This window comes from Podospora pseudocomata (assembly GCF_035222375.1).
Source record: "Podospora pseudocomata strain CBS 415.72m chromosome 2 map unlocalized CBS415.72m_2.2, whole genome shotgun sequence".
Lineage (NCBI taxonomy): Eukaryota > Fungi > Ascomycota > Sordariomycetes > Sordariales > Podosporaceae > Podospora > Podospora pseudocomata.
Window position 1 is genome coordinate 1,187,640 of NW_026946366.1, and position 18,073 is coordinate 1,205,712.

The following is an 18,073-nucleotide window of genomic DNA, read 5'->3' on the forward strand; positions in this document are numbered from 1 at the left end:
CGGCTTTATTCGCCTTTCTTCACCGCCCTGGTTATGACAGCCACATGTATTTCTAGCGGTTCAGTCCCTCAGTTCGGTAGTTTTATTCCATCATCTTCACTTTCCCACACATCGCAAAGTCTTTACGCTAACCATCACCATAGGCTAATTGCATGCAATGGATCATGGAATCCCTCCCTCAGGGGAGATTTCTCACTCCGCAGCGGCTTGTCCACGAGACTATGGCAGTCTGGTTCGGCTCCATTCAAGCAGTTGCCGGAGTAGGTTCTCTTCCTTTCACCTCACACGCCGCAGTATCTTAACTCATGTCCATGACCAGGCCATCACAATCGCCCTCCAAGATCTCTGCCTCCATCCGGAATATCTAGAGCCTCTCCGCCAGGACATTGTCAACCACCACCTCGACTTTGAGCACATTGCCCAAGGACTCCCACTGCTAGACAGCTTTATAAAGGAATCAGCCCGTCTGACCCCCACTGAAGCCTGTATGCTAGCATTTCTCTTTTGTTCTTTTTGTGACAAGACTAACTAACATTACGCGCCAAACAGTAAGCACCCGCCGCTACGCCGTCGAATCTCACACCTCCTCAGACGGCACCCATCTCAACCGCGGCGACTGGGCTTGCACAACCCTGATCGCTATCAACAAGATCCCAGAGTACTACCCCAACCCAGAGCAATTCAGCGGTTTCAGATTTGCTCCTCCAGAGGTATTGGAGTCCCTTTCGAAGATGGACCAAGAAGGGCTGGCAAAACAGGATACTCCGTCGAAGCTGGTGGATACAGACCACAAGTGGCTTATGTTTGGGACCGGGAAGCAGGCTTGGTAAGACCTTCTCCTGTTGTTGGTGGAAGAGAAATACATGGCTGATAGATATGAACAGCCCAGGAAGATTCTATGCGGCCGCTGCTGCGAAGGTTATCATGTCGCAGATGATCAGCAAGTATGACATGCGAATGGTGGACAAGACTGCAAAGAGATGGTGGAGTTTGAGGTCGACGATTGTTTTGAGGGAGGATCTTATGGTGGCGTTTACATGCCGTGCTAAGAATTAGAGCGTCTGGGCAGAGGTAAAGGAGTTGTCGATAGGTAGACAATAACAAAGAGAAAACCCCTATCTCGACCCCCTGAGTGCACGGTCCACTAATCACCATCATCAATCACGAATCACAACATCATTCAAGGCAAACAACCTCTCAGAACTGGCAGAACTTGGAATTCCCTATGTACAACTTTCTTGATCCCAAATCCTCCGTGACCCCATCATCTTGTTGAAAGTATTGATCGTCACCCAGTTCCCACCCGTTGGACTTTCTCGTCATCAGCCACCAGGTACCACTGCCATTACCTAAGCAACACAGGCATCGCAGACAGCCTGGACGGCGTTGAGGACAGTCATGGCGTTGAGGAGACCGCAGCTGGAGATGACGCAGCCGGCGGCGTTGGAGCGGAGGGCGTCCCACTGGCCACACATGCAGGCGTAGTCGGTGTTGTCGGGGCAGCCGAGGTCAGCGGCGGCAGTGTAGATGCATGGGAGCTGGAGGGGCTGTTAGTTATGAGGTGAGATAAAAGGGAAATTGGGGTGAGAACATACACCACAGGCGGGGACGGCGTCGACCTCGGGGCAGTCAGCCTGGCGGCGGCGGAGGGATGGGCTAGCGGTGGCAACAGCGGCGAGGGCAGAGACGAGGAGGGTGGAGAATTGCATTTTGGCGGTTGGTTGGTGGTTTGGAAGTGGCTGTGTGGTTTTATTTCTTGAGAAGGTGGAGTTGGATGCTTGAGTGGCTGATGCTGATGAGAGAGAAGTCTGTCCAGAGCAAGGGGAGAGGCTGTTATTTATACTTCTCTGGTTTTCATTTCCATATTGCTTTTAGACCATTCTTCCCGTTTTCCACCCTACATGTACCTCATCTCTCTCTCAAAGTGAGCTCGGCGGTACACGGTGATGACTATGAGGCCTCGCATATTCTACCGATGAAGCCCCTGCCCCCAATCAAGGAACACTAGCTGGACGCATCTCACCCTGTTGGGACGGATGGCAAGGAATTACTACTGCAAGCCGGCTGTGTCTGTTGCATTCACTCAGATCCGCCTGTTAGCTTCGGGTGTTGTTCGATCTACCCCCCGCCCAGCACCCATCAGGCATGGTTGCATCTAACGGACCAGTCCCCAGATCAGCGTGCTTTACCCCGGATTTCCTTCGAGGTGACGATCCTCCCCGCAAAGCTTCCCTAGCGTTTTGCGGGGAAACTAGAGCAAACCGGGGTCAGGTCTGCTTCCAACTGTTTGTAAGTGGTGCCGCGCATGAATGTCTGTTGAAAGGGTTACATCCGGGTCGGGGCAGTTGACGCTGAGCGAATCAGGGGCTCGGACAGACACCGGGATAATACATTGAGAGGTCCATACGCGACAGCTCGTTTGTCAAAGGAAGACATGTCCGCCGAGGCATGCAACGGCGAAGCTTTCATTTGATCTGGCGATGTCTTCATGTGAATGCCGAGAGTAGTGGCAACCTTGGTAGGGTGCTACTCATGTGTTCTCACTTCTTTATGTGATTGTGACTCGAGAAACTTTAACACGCAGACCAAGCCTCCGGGTGCTTCATCAGCCAACCTTTCGGCCATGAGAGAGCATCGTGGCGGGTTAATGACAGCCTGCTATAACACATGCAATGCATGACTGTGGCTTGGCAAACGAGGAGAGAGATGGCGATGTAACAACCCCCGCAAACAAATGCAGTGCTTTTGGTATTACAGCAAGAGCTGGAGTCTATCCATCTACTAGGCAGGTTTATTGGGGGGCTATTGTAGCGGCTCTCCCTCTGTTATGTTCTCATCATGGACAAGGTCAGACATTGATATCTTGATGACAAAATCACCTCGTCAAATTGCAACATTACCTATCCTTTCAACTAACCAAAAAGAAATATCTAGCTTTGAAGACAAAGCATTCCAAATAGCAGGAGAATTCTTATGAAGTAAGTCTCTTATTTGTTTTGTTGCGGTGTACATGATCTGATGTCTCATCACATGCTGACGGTGGTATTCCCGAGGGTTGTTTAGGTTCCAACGATAATGATGCCTATTTCTTAACTTGCCGGCTTCAGACTACCTTTTTAGACCACGAGAGGGTGTGCGATACGACCCTGTTCCTTGTTTTGACAGATTTGTGCATTAGACCTTTGCAATGCTGGCATTGGAATGCAGAAGCAGACAGCAGTGTTCAGTCACAGATACTCCACAAGGTGTACGATGGTTCTCCATGTAAAGAATCACATCGAGACCTCTTTATCGCTTTGAAGTACTATATAAGTAACTTGTGGTTGCGTATACTCTGGGCTCTAGTGCAGGGAGAGGAGAAACTCATGATCCCAGAACAGGGTTGTAAATGGTAGCGCAGTGCTTAAAGTAGGCTGGGCTGTAGAGGGTCATTTAACGCTCAAGGGCATAACGCTCTAACAGCTGCCTCCTATGGCGACTCTACTATGATAGTTGGAGCAGCTTGGGAGGCCACCACTGTTGTCCTATAATGTAGCCAGCGGTCTAGGCCCTCTTCTCATTGTCGATCTTCGCTCAGATAGTTCAGTTTGTCTTTCACAAGCAAGTACCTAGACTGTGAACCTCGGTCAGCATCTTTAGGCTCTCCATGTGTTCTGATCTCATCAGCCTTCAAAAGGAGGGTACTTTACTCGGGCGTAGCGGTTGCTCTTCCACCAAACACGTGCCGTCAGTCCGATTGCCTACATTGGAAAACCTTGGTCATCACATATGGACCTGCTTAGATAGGTATCTGAGTATCTATCCAACTAAGGAGACGATTATGATTTCGAACCCACTTCTACTTGCTACTAACTACCTTGCAGTTACCTTGCTAGGTGGCTCTCCGGATGACCCAAACATCATTGCTACAACACCTCCCCAGGTAAACTCGTCAACCCTACATTTCTGTGTCAGCACAACTTGTCACCAAATCTAACTCTTGGATCAGGTGAAAACTTACACCCCTCATAATCCTCATTAACACGCGGCGGCACGGTGCACTTGACCGCCTCCTCTGGAGTCTGCGTCTCCAAAACGTCACACACATCCATGGTACATCGGGCATCCATAGCACGCTGTAAAGCGTCATCTTTCCATCCGAACACGTAGTCACCATGCTGGGAGAAACCCTTTTCGTCTCCGGTGGACCAGACAAACGGCTGGGATCCGTCCTCCGGCCAGAGGTCTGGATCGCTGAAGAGGTCGGTCTGCAAGCAACAAGTCAGTAACTCAGAAAATGCCGCATTCCGGATCGAACACATACCCTCCACCTAACCTCATACATAACCTGAGGAATCACCACCGGATGTGTGTCAGGACAATTGCCAGTCGGACCAACATCGTACGCCCCAGCACCCTTTGCATAAGCAACATGGCTCATATGATCCGGGCTATCGAGATTGACACCATCCCAGCATGTTGGGAAAGTAATCACCGATCGGATCCCTCCCACACAGGGCTTGCTGGGAAGCTTCTCCGTATCTGGCGACGCGCAGTTGAGATTTCTGTTGTCCCCCGACTCGGGCATACACCTATGGCAAACCTTGACCGGCGCCGGCCCTGCGTCTGGACCCTCCTTCTTGGCGGCATCGCCCACTAGCATTCTGAAGCCGGGCTTGAAAGCCTTGACCGTGCCCGGAGTGGTGATGGTAGTTGACGGGATATAGTAGACTGTAATACCGCCATTGCCACGGAGCCCTTCTTCTTGGTGTTGTGGCACGCGTTTGTAGGTGCCGTTTCGGGCACGGAAGAACAGCACTGCAGTCCAGTAGTTGGAGAGATCCTCGGTGAAGGTGCAGCTTGTGCAGGTTGAATTCGAGACCAGATCGTGGTTAGGGTGGGTCATATCTGGGCGGAAGGAGTTGCCACCAACAATTTGGTGGAGATGGGGGGAAGGGACAGAGCCGGGGTTGACAAGGGGGTCGATTCGGTCGACGACGAGCTGGGAGCAGGCGAAGCGCATCATGGGGGGGATGACGATACCGGGGGGCTGGGCGGAGGCGAGGTGACCCGTTAGGGTCGCGCCCAGGGTCAGGGCGGTTGCTCTAAGAAGCATCTTTGTCGATGAAGAAGTGATGTAAACAAAACCGAGTCGTGAAAGAGGGTGGAAAGTCTAAAGTTCGAACCACTTCGCCCTCTCAGACGTGTCGGAGAATGCGGGTGCATGTGGGCTTTATTGACGAGGACATGTTTTGCCCCCTCATGCTGCCAATATCTTTCGCACATGGCCAAGGCCTATTGCTGATAAGGCACTGTAATCCTGATCAGCGTTGTTACTTTGTTTGTAGATTAAGTGTATTTAGGCGGCGACGTCGGCAGTTCAATTGATGACCAAACGGAAAGGTCTATGTCTGACCAACATCGGGTAGGAAGAAGAAAACCCACGTCGCACAAGCATGCGCAACGCCCGGCTGGCCTCCGCGGCGTCCCGCTGCAGGAAATACTTTATCCTGAAGCGTGGGTTAATTTGTGTATTGGAGGTGGACCACGTGTGAGGGGCCGATGTGTCTTCCTGCTCTTCTTCTCGAAGCTCATTCCCGGAATGAAAAAACAGGCATGCAGATAGGCATCCCTGGGAGACTTTTGTTAGGTCCGGAATCGATGCATTGCTTTCCCACCATACTCTTAAAGTGCAAAATATCGGTCCTAATACTTGCGAGCAATATAACAGTAATCTCCATGACCTTCTTTCACATACGACCATACGCAGTTGAAAATACGGGATCCCGTCCGCTCTCCCCTAGTCAAACAACTGACGGCCAGACTAGTACTCAGGTGGGTGACCACTGGGGAATCCCTGGTGTTGTATGTTTTTAACTCCTGCTCCGCTGGAGATCCACATGCTGAATTGCCTATGGCAACTGTTTACTTTGCCCCTGAATCATCTTGGTGTGGACTGTGCGGCTAAGTCCTTCGCCCCATATCCTAAGTAGCTGGTGGCAGCAGTTGTCAATCCTTCCATACCTAGCCAAGAAGATACGCTGAACATGTCCTGTTTCGTGGACTAACAGGGCATCCCACACCACCAACAAGCCTTACGTCAGGAACCAAAGGCGCTCTTTCTCTTTTGGCTCAATCTGGGCCAACAAACTGGCATAGTTCAGGTTCAGTGAAAGCTTACCCCGCCAACAACATTCCAAGCAATTCAGGTTCGCAGGGCGGAAAGATATCAGCGCTTACTCGATATATCGACGGAGATGCTGGTATATTGCACTCCCAGTATCAAGATTGAAGTTACTCGATCCATGATGGGGCAGACTCCCCCTGACACTATTCCTCTCCCGATGGCTCAGGGTAACTCTGAAGTCGACGAAAAAGCCCTCAGAGGTTTGTTCGCAACGACAATATGCTCGCAGCATTTGTTAATACTGATCTCAATGCAGCACACCCAATTCCCAGATCGGCCCTTGTGGAATCTCAGCAGTTCGGCAAGTCTCTTTGGGGGAAAACAGGCAAACTGACTGTGAAGCTCCCTGATGCGACATTAGAGGACTACTTCCTCAAGGTAATTCTCTGTCCTGGCCGTGGGCCTTTCTTCTGATAATTGAACTAATTGCCGTGAAATCTACGTTTAGGTGGTACCAAACCTTGACTCTATCGGAAAACAGATGTGTCACGGGGAGTCGGGAGAGGCTTTCATTTTTGATGCATGCTCATTTCACCGACACAATGAGCACGATACGGGCAACTGGCGAGCCCCTCGGCATAATCTGAGTGGTAAAGCGCACATTGAGAATTACGAGCTCCACTTTCCAGTTTCGGAGCCAGGTAGGTGCCATCTAACATGGTGATCATCCTGTGCTAACTTCTATTGTTTAGTCGAGGATTGGGATGCTCGAAACCAACTGTATTCACTGCCGTACAACCTAGGCAATGCCATCTATGTTTCTGGATCAAGTCAGTGACAAGTGTGAGTGTCTGGAACTTTCCCGTCGTTTTTATGATTATGTTGCCTTGCTATTAATTTGCAGCGTCTATGAGGATATGAGAACTCACTGTACTCTAATTTGTCCTGACGTTTTGCGTGAAGAGATACAACTTGGGCGGGATCCCGGGGATACTGAGGGTGGCTTGGTTTCATCTGAGACTAGGTTGGCCTGTAGCAATATGAGCTCCGAAGAGATGGAGATAGCAGGGAAGGACCGTTTAGAGGCGGCAGAAAATTAGCAGGACAAATAAGCACGGAAACGCACGACAAAGTCTTTGATCGTCAACAGCAGATAAATAGTTATGCTCGATTGGAAGGCCGTACAGAGAGCTGTGCATTATGCTTTCTGCAAGGCAGGTGCATGGTGCTGCTGTTGGGCCCGTCCTGCGGGGCAACACCTGCTGGCTCGGTCGCTTCTGCTGTTTTAAAGCAATCACCAAGTCCTTGGTTCCAAACGCTCTTGCTTTGGTGTCCCCAGCCAAAGAGCAGGTCTACCTGCTGAATCCTCGATGTCACCATGTCTGCTCCTTTCGAGTCGCACTGACACTTTCTTCGCCTTTTGCTCCAACTTGTCCACGCCATCCCCGATACCTCCGATATCCTGTCGCGTCTCGTCATCCAGTGCGCAAAGCGTCGCCAGACTTGAGCTCTTGATCACCTGCACACGCGACATGTACGTCGCTGCGACAGTCAGAACGAGAAACAAGGTTGTCAATACCAGTTGCGTAGTAAGCATGCCCATCCACTCCCATCGAATTCTGACAAACGCCTGAGGGGCGTATACACTGCCCTGGACAACGCTTTCAGGCCTGGACAGCCGAGTCGTACCCGCTCTCACACTGCGTATTTTGTTAGCGAATATCGAACATAGTTATGGGCAGATAACGTTACTCACAGGTTTGTCATCGAGCGCGCCGCATTGTGCATCACAGTCTGGATATCGGCAAGTCGCTTTTCGGGAGGAGGTAACTCGGTCGTCAAGAAGTCTCCCAGCAGAGAAAACGCAAATGCCTTAGCTGACCCTCCACCGTTCGAAGCAACCACCCCTCGAGTTCTATCCAGCAGCAACGAGTCTAGCATTGTCGACGCTAGTAACATGGACGCCGTTAATGAAGTCCAAACGTTTATCGTAAAGTCGACAGAATCCTCCGCATTCGGTGGTCTTTCCAAGGTGAATTCGGCCCCCCCATAAGTGTCGTTACACTGGCCCGTGGAATAGCAAGGATAGAACTTGGGGTCCCATGCCACATTCAGTGTGTTGTTTAGTTCACTGGTGACCTGCGATAAGGTCGAGACTTCTCTTGTCACAGACTGACCCTGGGTGACTTCTGTCTCATATGTTTTGGTACACCACCAGAACGCCAATTCCAAGTACTTGACCTTTGACATCATCTCAGCCAATGCGTCAGCGTCAGAGGAAGTGCTAACCATCTCTTCTGTATAAGCAATGAAACTGTCGCTGACGATCAAATCAGTTATCGATTGGTTGAATGCCCCGGTGGGCTCGTCCAACAATCCAATAATGACGGGAAACACCTTGTCGATGGCGGTGTAAAAGTTCCCGTAACCGGCTGAGCCCGCTGTGATGTTGCTGGTCTGAAGAAGGAGTTGAAGACGCTTTTCAGTTGTCTTTCTGAGACGGTCGTGGAGCGCAGGGTTGTTGACTGTTGACAGGTTTGCCACACCACCACAAACGGCAAGACTTCCGTAGGCTGGCCAGATGCAGTCACCGGATGAGCAATTAGCTCTCAGTTCTGTCACTCTCTCGGTGGAAGGGGTAAAGAACCCCTCGAAGATGGCTCGCTGCTCTCGCAGAGTGTCGTACGGTGCTACAAGGTTCACCTTCGTTAGCCCATGTTCACTTTTAGTTGCTACGGCTTGCTCTGAACTTACTAAGAGCCAACATGTTTCCATCATAGGTTGAAAACATGGTGGCTCTGTCCACGGCGGCGGTATCGTTGGCCTGAAGTGACAGGGCTTTCCGTACATCGTACGTTATGGCTTGCTGGGTAAGTGTCGATGTGAAGAGACCGCTAAGCATAATCAAGGCACCAAATGAAGCAAGTATCCTGCATGTTCTCTGACATCAGCATGCAGTCTGAACGACTTTCATCACGGGGATGACTCACCCCTTGAATCCGACTAGCAGCCGCACGCCGCCGATTCCACCCCTTATCGCATCATCGAACACTTGGAAATCAAGTAGCGGTCGGTGTTTAGCTGGCCGACCGACAGGAGACAGAAACCAAATCCATTTGAGCTGTGCCAAACCCTCCGCGATGGGCACCAAAAAAGCCACTTTGGCTAGGGAAGTCAAGAAGGCTAGGATGGTGTTTAGAGTGACGCCCAGATACATCTCCTCGGAGGGTCGGTTGTCAGCACGCCACAAAAGAACGAATATAGCTGCTCGAGCATTAGCTGATATGGAAGTCTTGACACAGATTCTGAGTCTCTTTACCTACCGATAAGACACAGCATTCCGCCCAGCTGGGCCAGTATTTCCGGTAACCATCTTCTCAACTGGATCGAAGAGATTACCTTCGTCCCTGGCTCCTCCCCATCACTGGTTCTCGTATAGCACTCTAACCTCACTCTGGTGCTGGTCTCCTGCTTCGAGAATTGGTGTTCCTGAGAAGGTTCTGCCGGAAATTCCAGCCAAGATGTTTGTCCACCTGAGAAGACGCTTGCGCTCGCCATAATTGAGCGGTTCACGGATGACACTAAATTAAAGAAGGTTCAACATCAACATCCACCACATGCACCACATAACAATATGGGCCGTTCCTAATAAACGCATCATCATATACTACTATTGACTCGACCGTTGAAATATTGACGACCTTCTCCAGGCATACCACTAGGCTGCAGACTACCTATTTCCAGACCCTGTTGTGCTCTCAAATCGGTGCTTCGCCTCACAGGCAGACCTTGTGTGAGTAAACTCGCCAATCGCTACCGACCCTTCCGACGCACCAGCGACTCCTCCACAGACATACTTGGGCTCTTCCTAGCTACCTGTCCACTGACCGAAAATCTTTTCAGCCGTCCATACCTCTCAATCACTCAAGCTCAGCGACCCAGGACATGCCGTCTTGGCGATTGATAGACCTGCTTTGGATGCCTTCTCTTTCCCCCCGTAGCAACGATCGACGGCAAGGCACACCAGCCGAATCAAGGCGAGGACGAATGCTGATTGGCAGAGTGCCCGAGTTTGGGTTCCGGCATGGCACTCACTTTATTCTGGCCGTCTTACTTGCATCTTGGAGGTGAGCATGCCAGACAGTCACTGACAGTAGGTGGCCATTCCTCCAATCCCACACCACCCTCTTGGCATTTGCTAACCACATGCGCGCTTTGAGGCTTTCCTCCACTCAGCTTACACAATCACCAATCTGACTTGCAGGCGGTTCACAAAATTCCCACGCGGTCTGAGCCGCTTGTTTCTAGCTTGCACATCCTTGCTCTTTTGACACTCCTTCAAGCAGCGAATCAACACCACGTTCGCTCCCATCTGCCTTTCCTGGGACCGCCATTGACGATCATCCAAAAATCAGACCTTCTTCTTGTGCCCCGCGTTCCCAGTTTCCCTCCCCACATTCCCCGGGATCGGCTTCCGGTTCTGGAAGGTTGCATCGGAGCAAGTACCGCTGCTGAGCCCTTTTGCCCGGTAGTTTGACTACGTGACCGGAGATCTTGCTGGTGTAATGGCTCCTTGGCGGCTATTGGTGTAGTATGGTGGTGGAAAGAACCCGCCGAATCTGGGTTTAGGAGGGTTTCGCAAACTTGAAGAGTGGTATCGCCGAAACAGCGTGCCTGGATGATTGGGTGAAGCAATGATGCGGCGGCATCGGGGCGGTTTGCATGGCGGGTTGGACGACGATGTGGTGCCCCGACAATTATTCCGATTTCTTTTACTCAGACGGAAGGGTCCGGGTGATGTCTTGAGTATAAAATACCTGGTACGGCCCCCTTACTTGGTGTCTTTTATTGTCTCAGCCAGTCGAGGGTTGGAGTCCGGAAACATAACAATCACTCTACATCAACCCACCCTCTCCGCTTCAGTTGCTCGTGTCGCCGCCGTTGTCTCTTCACTCTTGATAAATCGTCAAAATGAAGGCCTTCACCCTGCTCGCCCTCGCGGGGTCAGCTCTCGCCCTCCCAGCCAGCACCGGCGTCCTCGAGCAGAGACAGTCCGCGGTCCAAGTCACCGACGAGCTCATGTACGGCATCAGCCTGCCCGCGTTCACCGCCCGCCGCAACGCCCGCAACCCCCCTACCCTGGACTGGACCTCTGACGGCTGCACTTCCTCCCCTGACAACCCGCTCAACTTCCCCTTCGTCCCCGCCTGCCACAGACACGACTTTGGCTACCACAACTACCGCGCTCAGAACCGCTTCACGGAGAGCGGCAAGCTCAGGATTGACAATAACTTCAGGACTGAGTATGTTGAGCCCTTGCAGACTGAATTTGTAGGACATGTTGCTAATGAGTTCATGTTTAGCTTGTACTACCAGTGCAGCACTGTGTCTCTGTCTGGCGTTTGCAGGGGTCTTGCGGATGTGTATTATGCTGCTGTGAGGGCTTTTGGTGGCGGTGATGCCACGCCGGGCAAGCGGGAGACTCATGATGAGCTGGTGAAGGAGTATGAGGAGAAGTTGGCGATTTACAACGCGCTGGTTGCTCAGGCGGAGGCGGATGGGTTGATTCCTGCTCAGGCTTAAGCTGGCTGAGGGTGGTGGGTTATGTGCCCGGGGAGGAAATGTAGTTCAATGTGTATGATTTATGATTTTGGATGAATGAAAAGGCCTGTCAGCATCATTTTGTGAATATCTGTTGTCCGTATATTCCAAAACCTTATAGCTACCTTACAGGTATGGTTTGTATTTTAGAAAGCCCAATTCAGGGAGTATGCAATAACCCAGTTTTAGCACAACAGATCTCCGGGAAACATCCCCTTTCAAGGCAAATAAAAAAAAAGCCGAAGTCAGACAAGAGTGATGTGCTCAATCTGAACATGCAGACAATCAATTCAAGGGAAATGTGATGCCGATTCGAGAAGAATTCTCTGCCAAATTCTGAGGTGAATTTCCTTACGGTATCTCTACATCCACCCGTGAGAGAGCGGTGATCTGACCATTCCTTTGCATTGTGTCAGGCAGCCTGGCCTGCGGCACAGCAGAAGCTACATCACCCACACCGCGCATTGGAGAAATATAAGATTGTAGCCCTAAATGTCCGCCAAAAAAAACACCACCGCCCCCGCGATCACCACCCGGACTCCCAACCCCAGCCCCAAATCGCCAGAGCGAGCGAAAAAAAATGCTAGCCAGCCCAAAACGTCTTGCCAAAAAAGCGCCCACCTCGTCCAGCGCCGCCGGCGGTCTGCCCCCACCGTATACTTCCCCCCCCATATCATTCCTTGCTCTTGTCTAATCTTCAGTCAGCACAGTGCTATTATGAGTGGTAAGTCAAATTTGGATAAATCACGGTACAATGTCAATTGGGGGTTTGGGACACCGGTGGAGATCACCGCACGCGCAGCGCACGAGGACAAGGTGGGCGCGGGGGAGTTCTGGGAGGCCATTTTTATTTCGAAAAAAAATCGAAATTCATTTTTTAAATAATGAAAATTATTAGAGAGGCTGAGCAATTAATGGGAGAGTTGGTGGAATTTCCAGAGACCAGAATTCAAGATTTAATGTGAGGCTGGAGGAAGAGAAGGTGAAGATTGAGCCTTGAAACTTGGAATATTTACAATATCCAACTATGCATCAACTTCCCTCTTGCCGCCGCTGCCATGCCGGACAGTAGGATTCCGTGACGTGACATGAGTTGGGAAATAACCACCCAACCGGTCACTTACCTTTAACTGAGATATTCTAAGTGTAATATGCGCATATGCTAGTTGAAGCGGAAGGGGTGATTTCCTTGATTCTTTTGTGGTACTATTATTACAACTGGTGTCTTTTCTTAACCCTGTTAATGGCCCTCGAGGACCTCACAAGGCTGTGATTGTTTCGTCCCGGTGCCACGCGTGCCGTGAGGTCCGTCGCGCTGGAGTGCATACGCCCATCCCACCGATTCCTTTGTTGGTTTTCTCGCTGTTCATGCAGCTGACCAACCAATTCGCGGTCCAAAACACGTCGTGGTAGTGGTGTGGAAGCGCAACCCAAGAAGCGGGTAATTGGCCATGGACGCATGAGAGTCCACGCAGCTGAAGACATGGTGGGGAGCTGACACTCGTGTGGCTGCGGCTGCGTTTGCTGCCCAGGACGCCTTCGCGCCCAGCCCGCGGGCTAAATGCTGAACAGTTACTCTTTCTCAGTTATCCTTGCGGTTCTTGTTCTTGCAATTAAATCCTGATGCCTTTCCCTCGGGCGACGCTAGGCATTTGATGCTCCCTGGTCCAATCCGTAGCCGTCGAACCTCCACAGAATCCCGCGATCGAACGAACCGACGCAGCTGATTGACATCCAAATCCGCAGTCGTACTCGAAAACGCCCAGCCGATTATCTCACAATGGATGCCCAGGCAGCTACCGAGCCCAGAACTCATAGCGACTACACTGTGGGATGGGTCTGCGCTCTGCCCAAAGAACAAACCGCGGCGACAGCTATGCTAGATCACAGGCATGGCGATCTTCCGAAACCACCCAATGATCACAATACGTATACCCTAGGATCCATCGGCAATCATAATATCGTCATAGCCTGCCTGCCTAAAGGCGAGATCGGAACAAATTCGGCGGCGACTGTCGCGACCTCGATGGCCAACGCCTTTCCGTCCATTAAGATCGGTCTAATGGTTGGCATCGGCGGCGGTATTCCACCCAAGGTTCGGCTTGGCGATGTTGTGATCAGCTCACCAGTGGGCCAGTATCCTGGGGTGGTTCAGTGGGACTTGGGCAAGGCGAAAGAAGGGGGCAAGTTCGAGCGGACTGGGTCGCTAAACAACCCACCTGCCTCGCTCCGCACTGCCTTAACGAAACTGGAGACCGAACATGAAATGAGCGGATCTAAGATACCTCAGTATCTAGAGGATCTAAAAAACAAATGGCCAAACCTGGCGCTGAAGTACGCCAGCTGTGATCACCTTAAGGACCCTTTGGACGTACTGGACGATCCAGTTCGCAGCCGCAGAGGGCGAATCATATTCTTGGTACAACTTTGGGAGACAATCCTGGCCATTCTCAGGGTTTTCCTGGGCTGTTGGGCCCTTGCTTCCATGGGGTCTGGGGCCGAGCAAGTGGCGGGCACCACGGTGAACACTGCGGGTGATCGAGATGGCGGGAAGCTGCGAAATATACGTGTGCATTACGGTCTGATCGCATCTGGTAACCAGGTCATTAAAGACGCTACGTTCCGAGATAGGCTTGACGAGGAGTTTGGTGGCCATGTTCTCTGCGTCGAAATGGAAGCGGCGGGACTAATGAACAACTTCCCATGCATTGTCATCCGAGGCATCTGTGATTACGCAGATTCGCACAAGAATAAAGATTGGCAGGAGCACGCGGCGGCCGTGGCTGCAGCATTTGCGAAGGAGCTTTTGCAATATGTGCAGCCAAGTGCGGTTGTCGGAGAGCGTCCGGTGAAGGATATATTGGAGCAGACGCTAAAGCAGGGTTAGTAATTCTCCGGTCGGGGCCATTGCACATCTTTTAACAATAGATGTAGTTCACAAAGAGACATCCGCAACTCGAGAAGACGTCACCCAGATCAAGTCCAAATTGGGGAAAGAGGAAGATAAAGAAGTCCTCGACTGGCTCACGAAAATCGACTACGGTCCGCAGCAAAGTGACTACCTTAAGAGACGGCAACCAGGAACCGGGCAATGGCTCCTTGACTCAGAAAAGTTCAAGGGTTGGCTGTCCGCCAGCAATCAGACACTCTTCTGTCCAGGTATCCCCGGGGCGGGAAAGACGATCTTAACGTCAGTCGTGGTTGACCACCTCGGTTCCAAGTTTCACAACGACCCGAAGATCGGTATCGCATACATTTACTTTAATTTCCAGCGGCAAGACAAGCAGACGATTGATGACTTGCTGGCGAGTGTGCTGAAACAGATAGCCGAGAGCCAACCCTCTGTTCCAGGAAGCGTCAAAGATCTCTTTGACAAGCATAAGACCAAGCGGACGCGGCCATTACTTGACGAAACCTTGAGAGTTCTCCAGTCCGTGGCGGCGACGTGTTCGAGAGTCTTTATCGTTGTTGATGCACTTGACGAATGCCAAACATCCGAGAGCTGCCGGAAGAGGTTTCTCTCCGAGCTTTTCAACCTGCAGAAAATGCATGGAATAAATATCTTTGCGACATCAAGGTCTATCACGGAGATTGTTGATCGCTTCAAAACCAGCATATCACTGGAGATCCGTGCAAGTACCGCCGATGTGGCACAATATCTGGAAGGTCATATATCGCAGTTACCATCTTTCGTCCAGCAGAACCGGCGGCTGCGAGAAGAGATTACGGCGGGGATCTCAGAAGCCGTCGATGGAATGTATGTACAGAACTGTAGGGAAGAGCAGCAAAGACACTGACAGTTGCAGGTTTCTCTTGGCACAAATCTATCTTAATTTGCTTTATGACAAGATGACACCGAATGATATACGAAGCACATTGGAAGTCTTCCGGAACCGAGGGCAAGGCCGAGACGAGATCCAGAAGGTCGGGGCGCTGACCAGTGCGTACAACCAAGCAATGATGAGAATTGATGGGCAGATGCCGGGTTGCAAGAAGCTTGCGATGGAGGTTCTGACATGGATCACGTGCGCGAAGAGACAGCTTACCACGTTAGAACTCCAGCACGCCCTCGCAACCAAGCCGGGAAAGTCCGAGCTTGACGACGGAGACTTGCCATGCATCGGAGACATGGTCTCTGTATGTGCTGGACTGGTAACGGTCGATGAAAACAGTGGCATTATCCGGCTGGTTCATTACACAACGCAAGAATATCTTGAGGGGACACGGCCGCGATGGAATCCGAACGCAGAATTGGCGATCACGACAACCTGCGTTACCTATCTCTCATTCACCGTCTTTGAGACCGGGTTCTGCACAACGAAGCGTAAGTTTGAGGAGCGGTTGCAGTCAAACCCGCTGTACGATTACGCTGCGCGCAACTGGGGGCATCATGCACGCAAGGCTGCAACATCGAGTCAAGTGGTTATTGACTTTCTTGAGAGTAAAGCTAAGGTCGAAGCATCAAGTCAGGCGTTGATGGCCACCAACTGGAACCGATCATACCGAAGATACGGTCCAAAAGTTCCAAGGAATATGACGGGACTACATTTATCAGGATACTTCGGAGTCATCGAGGCCGCAGATGAACTCCTCAGGAGTAGACCCGGTCCAGATCTGAAAGATACCTACAGAAGAACGCCGCTGTGGTATGCTGCCCAAAACGGGCACGAGGCCGTTGTTAAGAAGCTGCTCGCAGCGGGAGCCGACGTTAATACTAGTACTGCTACCTCTAGTGGCCGGACGGCGCTCCAAGCAGCAGCTGGTAGAGGCTATCTCGAGGTGGTCGAGAAGCTGCTTATAGCGGGAGCCGACGTTAATACTACTGTTACTTTTCGTGGCCGGACGGCGCTCCAAGCAGCAGCTGAAGGAGGCTATCTCGAGGTGGTCGAGAAGCTACTCGCAGCGGGAGCCGACGTTAATGCTGCTGCTGCTATTTGTGATGGCCGGACGGCGCTCCAAGCAGCTGCTGGAGGAGGCTATCTCGAGGTGGTCGAGAAGCTGCTTATAGCGGGAGCCGATATTAATGCAATCACTACGGGTTCTCTTAATAGCCAGACGGCGCTCCAAGCAGCAGCTGGAGGGGGCTATCTTAAGGTAGTCGAGAAGCTACTTGTAGCGGGAGCTAACGTTAATGCTATTACTATTACTTTTAATGGCCGGACGGCGCTCCAAGCAGCAGCTGGAGGAGGCTATCTTAAGGTAGTCGAGAAGCTGCTCGCAGCGGGAGCCGACGTTAATGCTGCTGCTGCTTCTTATGATGGCCAGACAGCGCTCCAAGCAGCAGCTAAAGGAGGCTATCTCGAGGTAGTCGAGAAGCTACTCGTAGCGGGAGCCGACGTTAATGCTGCTGCTGCTACTTCTGATGGCCGGACAGCGCTCCAAGCAGCTGCTGGAGGAGGCTATCTCGAGGTGGTCGAGAAGCTGCTTATAGCGGGAGCCGATATTAATGCTACTACTGTTACTTTTCGTGGCCGGACGGCGCTCCAAGCAGCAGCTGAAGGAGGCTATCTCGAGGTGGTCAAGAAGCTACTCGTAGCGGGAGCCGACGTTAATGCTGCTGCTGCTGCTTCTGGTGGCCGGACGGCGCTCCAAGCAGCTGCTGGAGGAGGCTATCTCGAGGTGGTCGAGAAGCTGCTTATAGCGGGAGCCGATATTAATGCAATCACTACGGGTTCTCTTAATAGCCAGACGGCGCTCCAAGCAGCAGCTGGAGGGGGCTATCTTAAGGTAGTCGAGAAGCTACTTGTAGCGGGAGCTAACGTTAATGCTATTACTATTACTTTTAATGGCCGGACGGCGCTCAAGCAGCAGCTGGAGGAGGCTATCTTAAGGTAGTCGAGAAGCTGCTCGCAGCGGGAGCCGACGTTAATGCTGCTGCTGCTTCTTATGATGGCCAGACAGCGCTCCAAGCAGCAGCTAAAGGAGGCTATCTCGAGGTAGTCGAGAAGCTACTCGTAGCGGGAGCCGACGTTAATGCTGCTGCTGCTACTTCTGATGGCCGGACAGCGCTCCAAGCAGCTGCTGGAGGAGGCTATCTCGAGGTGGTCGAGAAGCTGCTTATAGCGGGAGCCGATATTAATGCTACTACTGTTACTTTTCGTGGCCGGACGGCGCTCCAAGCAGCAGCTGAAGGAGGCTATCTCGAGGTGGTCAAGAAGCTACTCGTAGCGGGAGCCGACGTTAATGCTGCTGCTGCTGCTTCTGGTGGCCGGACGGCGCTCCAAGCAGCAGCTGAAGGAGGCTATCTCGAGGTAGTCGAGAAGCTACTCGCAGCGGGAGCCGACGTTAATGCTGCTGCTGCTTCTTATGATGGGCAGACAGCGCTCCAAGCAGCAGCTAAAGGAGGCTATCTCGAGATGGTCGAGA

The 18,073-nt window shown here is 51.8% G+C and overlaps 9 protein-coding genes across 9 annotated transcripts; 6 read left to right on the forward strand and 3 right to left on the reverse strand.

The window, feature by feature from the left end:
- Positions 1-164: 164 nt before the first annotated feature.
- Positions 165-1,056, forward strand: QC762_0040220 (uncharacterized protein; the record flags this gene model as incomplete). Its single annotated transcript, XM_062883350.1, has 4 exons — positions 165-260; positions 320-485; positions 550-826; positions 885-1,056. 4 exons carry the CDS (start codon positions 165-167, stop codon positions 1,054-1,056), a joined length of 711 nt encoding a protein of 236 aa, XP_062745864.1.
- An 89-nt stretch (positions 1,057-1,145) lies between these two features.
- Positions 1,146-2,009, reverse strand: QC762_208145 (uncharacterized protein). Its single transcript, XM_062887721.1, has 2 exons — positions 1,596-2,009; positions 1,146-1,538 (listed from the first exon to the last, which is right to left on the reverse strand). Exons 1-2 carry the CDS (start codon positions 1,707-1,709, stop codon positions 1,350-1,352), a joined length of 303 nt encoding a protein of 100 aa, XP_062745865.1. The 5' UTR covers positions 1,710-2,009; the 3' UTR covers positions 1,146-1,349.
- Positions 2,010-3,799: 1,790 nt separating this feature from the next.
- Positions 3,800-5,519, reverse strand: QC762_208150 (uncharacterized protein). Its single transcript, XM_062887722.1, has 3 exons — positions 4,304-5,519; positions 4,001-4,247; positions 3,800-3,937 (listed from the first exon to the last, which is right to left on the reverse strand). The coding sequence occupies exons 1-3, from the start codon at positions 5,093-5,095 to the stop codon at positions 3,906-3,908; spliced, it is 1,071 nt and encodes a 356-aa protein (XP_062745866.1). The 5' UTR covers positions 5,096-5,519; the 3' UTR covers positions 3,800-3,905.
- An 804-nt stretch (positions 5,520-6,323) lies between these two features.
- On the forward strand, positions 6,324-6,944 carry QC762_0040250 (uncharacterized protein; the record flags this gene model as incomplete). The annotated part of the gene is made up of 4 exons (XM_062883351.1): positions 6,324-6,366; positions 6,423-6,544; positions 6,648-6,807; positions 6,859-6,944. The coding sequence occupies 4 exons, from the start codon at positions 6,324-6,326 to the stop codon at positions 6,942-6,944; spliced, it is 411 nt and encodes a 136-aa protein (XP_062745867.1).
- A 277-nt stretch (positions 6,945-7,221) lies between these two features.
- Positions 7,222-9,755, reverse strand: QC762_0040260 (uncharacterized protein). The gene is made up of 5 exons (XM_062883352.1): positions 9,430-9,755; positions 9,097-9,370; positions 8,861-9,036; positions 7,863-8,796; positions 7,222-7,806 (listed from the first exon to the last, which is right to left on the reverse strand). The coding sequence occupies exons 1-5, from the start codon at positions 9,662-9,664 to the stop codon at positions 7,401-7,403; spliced, it is 2,025 nt and encodes a 674-aa protein (XP_062745868.1). The 5' UTR covers positions 9,665-9,755; the 3' UTR covers positions 7,222-7,400.
- QC762_0040270 (uncharacterized protein) lies at positions 7,477-8,159 on the forward strand (the record flags this gene model as incomplete). The annotated part of the gene is made up of 2 exons (XM_062883353.1): positions 7,477-7,695; positions 7,839-8,159. 2 exons carry the CDS (start codon positions 7,477-7,479, stop codon positions 8,157-8,159), a joined length of 540 nt encoding a protein of 179 aa, XP_062745869.1.
- On the forward strand, positions 9,247-9,545 carry QC762_208165 (uncharacterized protein; the record flags this gene model as incomplete). Its single annotated transcript, XM_062887723.1, has 2 exons — positions 9,247-9,334; positions 9,409-9,545. The coding sequence occupies 2 exons, from the start codon at positions 9,247-9,249 to the stop codon at positions 9,543-9,545; spliced, it is 225 nt and encodes a 74-aa protein (XP_062745870.1).
- A 1,322-nt stretch (positions 9,756-11,077) lies between the features above and the next one.
- QC762_208170 (uncharacterized protein) lies at positions 11,078-11,953 on the forward strand (the record flags this gene model as incomplete). The annotated part of the gene is made up of 2 exons (XM_062887724.1): positions 11,078-11,409; positions 11,470-11,953. The coding sequence occupies 2 exons, from the start codon at positions 11,078-11,080 to the stop codon at positions 11,687-11,689; spliced, it is 552 nt and encodes a 183-aa protein (XP_062745871.1). The 3' UTR covers positions 11,690-11,953.
- A 1,534-nt stretch (positions 11,954-13,487) lies between these two features.
- On the forward strand, positions 13,488-17,542 carry QC762_208180 (uncharacterized protein; the record flags this gene model as incomplete). Its single annotated transcript, XM_062887725.1, has 5 exons — positions 13,488-14,108; positions 14,172-14,589; positions 14,642-15,464; positions 15,514-17,156; positions 17,268-17,542. 5 exons carry the CDS (start codon positions 13,488-13,490, stop codon positions 17,540-17,542), a joined length of 3,780 nt encoding a protein of 1,259 aa, XP_062745872.1.
- Positions 17,543-18,073: the final 531 nt, after the last annotated feature.

Excerpts from the sequence above, each read along its gene's own strand:
- QC762_208145 (XM_062887721.1), bottom strand. The coding sequence starts at position 1,709 with ATGCAATTCTCCACCCTCCTCGTCTCTGCCCTCGCCGCTGTTGCCACC. Across the intron at positions 1,539-1,595 it reads ACGCCGTCCCCGCCTGTGGT|CTCCCATGCATCTACACTGC; the intron begins GTATGTTCTCAC and ends CAGCCCCTCCAG.
- QC762_208150 (XM_062887722.1), bottom strand. The coding sequence starts at position 5,095 with ATGCTTCTTAGAGCAACCGCCCTGACCCTGGGCGCGACCCTAACGGGT. Across the intron at positions 4,248-4,303 it reads TGTATGAGGTTAGGTGGAGG|ACCGACCTCTTCAGCGATCC; the intron begins GTATGTGTTCGA and ends TGTTGCTTGCAG. Across the intron at positions 3,938-4,000 it reads TAATGAGGATTATGAGGGGT|GGTTGACGAGTTTACCTGGG; the intron begins GTAAGTTTTCAC and ends ACAGAAATGTAG.
- QC762_0040260 (XM_062883352.1), bottom strand. The coding sequence starts at position 9,664 with ATGGCGAGCGCAAGCGTCTTCTCAGGTGGACAAACATCTTGGCTGGAA. Across the intron at positions 9,037-9,096 it reads CTGCTAGTCGGATTCAAGGG|GATACTTGCTTCATTTGGTG; the intron begins GTGAGTCATCCC and ends GAGAACATGCAG. Across the intron at positions 8,797-8,860 it reads TGGAAACATGTTGGCTCTTA|CACCGTACGACACTCTGCGA; the intron begins GTAAGTTCAGAG and ends TGAACCTTGTAG.